This window comes from Emiliania huxleyi (genome assembly GCF_000372725.1).
Source record: "Emiliania huxleyi CCMP1516 unplaced genomic scaffold EMIHUscaffold_316, whole genome shotgun sequence".
NCBI classification, from domain to species: Eukaryota; Haptophyta; order Isochrysidales; family Noelaerhabdaceae; genus Emiliania; species Emiliania huxleyi.
In genome coordinates this window covers 14,154-16,842 of record NW_005199635.1, presented here as the reverse complement: position 1 = coordinate 16,842, position 2,689 = coordinate 14,154, and the positions used below count along the sequence as shown (strand labels likewise).

The window sequence follows — 2,689 nt, the reverse complement described above, 5'->3', positions numbered from 1 at the left end:
TGCAGTGCGCGACAGTCCGCGCCCTTGTCGTGCTTTTGTGGGACAGGTCGCAGCACAATGCTCCCGCGGGAGCACGTGTTGCTGCGCTGGGAGACGCTGCGCCGCCACAACATCCCGCTCGGAGAGCCGCTCTACGCCCGGCCGCTCGACGGCTCCGGGCAGCCACGGCGGGTCCTCGCTTGGGCGGGCCGCAAGCTGCAACCAGCGTCCCAGTCAACCACCGCGGGTGTGCACCGCTCCCACGGCGAGTCTGGCGTCGAGCTATGGGTCGGCCAGGCGACGACGCGAAGCGAGCCGCGTGCCTACCTGCACCAGCCTCGCGATGATGCCGCCGCCGCCAAGCCACGGGATGTGACGAGCGACGGGTTGGGCGAGGGCTCGGCCGTCGACGATGAGCTGATCGCGCTCGCCGAGCTCCCGCTGCACGCGCCGCACGTCTTTCGCGAGTGGGGCGTGCCCGCTCCCAGAGGCATCCTCGTGCACGGCCCCGCCGGCGCAGGGATCGGGGCGAGGCTGAGCCGTGCACTGGACGCGCACTACGTGCACGTGTCGGCAGGTGGGCTCGCGCCCCACGCCCTGTGGCACTCCCGCCCGCCGGAGCCACGCCGCGAATCGCGCCCGCGTAAGCCATCCGCACACCGCTGCTTCCCACCTCGCCTCCCGCCACTCGCCCTCCCCCGCTTCCCGCGCCGCAGGCGACCTGGCTGGCGGCGTCCGGCGCCGTGGAGAGGAGGCGCGAGCAGCCTCCCTTCACAGCTCACCCTGTGAGCAGGAGACCTCGCCTCGCGGCAGGGGGCTGGAGCGGAGGAGAGGCTCGCTCAGGCGTTTGCGGAGGCAAGCCCCGCCGCCGCTCCTCTTCCTTGCGGTGGAGAGAGCGGCTTCACGGCTCGTGCGGTAGATAGGCGCGCGAGCGCACGCCTTCGGTCCTCTTCATCGAGGATCCCGCGCCCTAGATGCGGCCGCATCTCGACTACATCTCCCCACATCTCCCCACATCCCGCGCCCTAGATGCGGCCGCATCTCGACTACATCTCCCCACATCTCCCCACATCCCGCGCCCTAGATGCGGCCGCATCTCGACTACATCTCCCCACATCTCCCCACATCTCGAGCCCTAGATGCGGACTCCACTCCCCAGAGCGGCCACTCGTCACGACACTCGCTTGCACTGCCCTCGGCTGCACTGCCCTCGGCTGCACTGCCCGTGCTCCTGACTTGGCCGCTGTGTTCGTAGCCCTCGCGTGTGCGTTGTCCTCGTAGCCCGTGCATCCACTGCACGATGGTCGCATCTCTCTCGCGTAAGCTCACGTCAATCTCCGCCAACCTCGGGCAATCGGGAGCTGGAGCTCCTCGGCGCGACAGCCGCAATCTACGCAACAGGACACGGAATCACACGTGCGCTAGGAGCTCGAGCTCATCGGCGGGGCGAGGGATGCCGCCGCCGCCGCCGCCGCCGCCGCCCGGCGGCTGCTCGCCTGCCTGCTGCTGCAGATGGAGGGCTTGCGCGAAGGGAGCATCGTCCTTGCTACCACCGCAGCGGCAGAAGCGATCGACCCGGCGCTGCGGCGGCCAGGAGCGACGCCGCTTTCCTCCCGCACCCCCACCACCCCCACCATCTCCGCCGCCAAGCCAGCCCCCGCCCTCGCCGCCGCCGCCCTGACCCGACCCATCGCCAACCCCGCCTCTGTCGCCTGCTACGCCGGAGCCGTCTCCCCCACGCGCTCGCCCGTAGACCGTAGACCGCCCCCCACGGCCCACCACAACAGGGCTGGGTACCGCCCTCAGGGTGGGTGCAGGCGGCTGCTCACGCCGTGGCGCTCGGACTCGCGCGCAGGCCGGTTCGACTGCGAGGTGGAGGCGGCGGTGCCGGACGAGGCGGAAAGGCGGCGGCTGCTCGACGCGCTCCTCGCCGCGGTGCCGCACTCCCTCACCGACTCGCAGCTCTCCAGGTAGCGAGGTCTAGCCGAGACCTGGCACCTGGCCCGAGGCGTGGCCCGAGATCGCGTCGACTGCCGCCTCCACCTGCGTGCCGCCTCCACCTGCCGAGATCGCGTCGACTGCCGCGCCGCCGAGGTCTAGCCCGAGGTCTAGCCCGAGGTCTAGCCCGAGGTCTAGCCCGAGGTCTAGCCCGAGACCAGCCGCGCCGCTTGTCAGGCTCGCCGGCAGCACGTCTGGCCTCGTGCGGGCGGACCTGCTCGCCCTCACCCGCCAGGCTAATGACAGTGAGCCACTGTCGAGAAGCAAGCAAACAGCCTCTCACCCCCTGCTCCCCCTCGCCCGCCAGGCGATCGCCCTCGCCATCTCGCGGCTGCGTAGCGGGGCCGCGTCGGCACACGGCGCGGGGCAGCAGGCGGCCGGGGCAGCGGCGGCCGGGGCAGCAGCGGCCGGGGCAGCCGACGGCGCGGGGCGGACAGGCGTGGCGACGGCGAGGCGGTCGGACGCCTCGTCGCCGCGTGCCGGGGTGGCAGCGGAGGTTGGGGCGGCCGGGGCGGCCGGGGCGGCCGAGTCCGCCCTCGTGGTGGAGCGTTGCGACTTCGAGGCGGCGCTGCCGCACGTGCGGCCTGGTCCGCTGCGGGGGCGCGAGATGAGCGTGCCGGCCGTGTCGTGGGGAGATGTCGGCGGGCAGGGGCGGCTCAAGCAAGCGCTGCAGGAGGCGGTGGTGTGGCCGCTCGAGCACGCGGCTCGCGTC

The 2,689-nt window shown here is 72.4% G+C and overlaps 1 protein-coding gene across 1 annotated transcript; it reads left to right on the top strand.

The window, feature by feature from the left end:
• On the top strand, positions 1–1,953 carry EMIHUDRAFT_458275 (hypothetical protein; the record flags this gene model as incomplete). The annotated part of the gene is made up of 3 exons (XM_005774251.1): positions 1–556; positions 773–894; positions 1,786–1,953. Exons 1-3 carry the CDS (start codon positions 58–60, stop codon positions 1,951–1,953), a joined length of 789 nt encoding a protein of 262 aa, XP_005774308.1. The 5' UTR covers positions 1–57.
• Between the last annotated feature and the right edge of the window lie 736 nt (positions 1,954–2,689).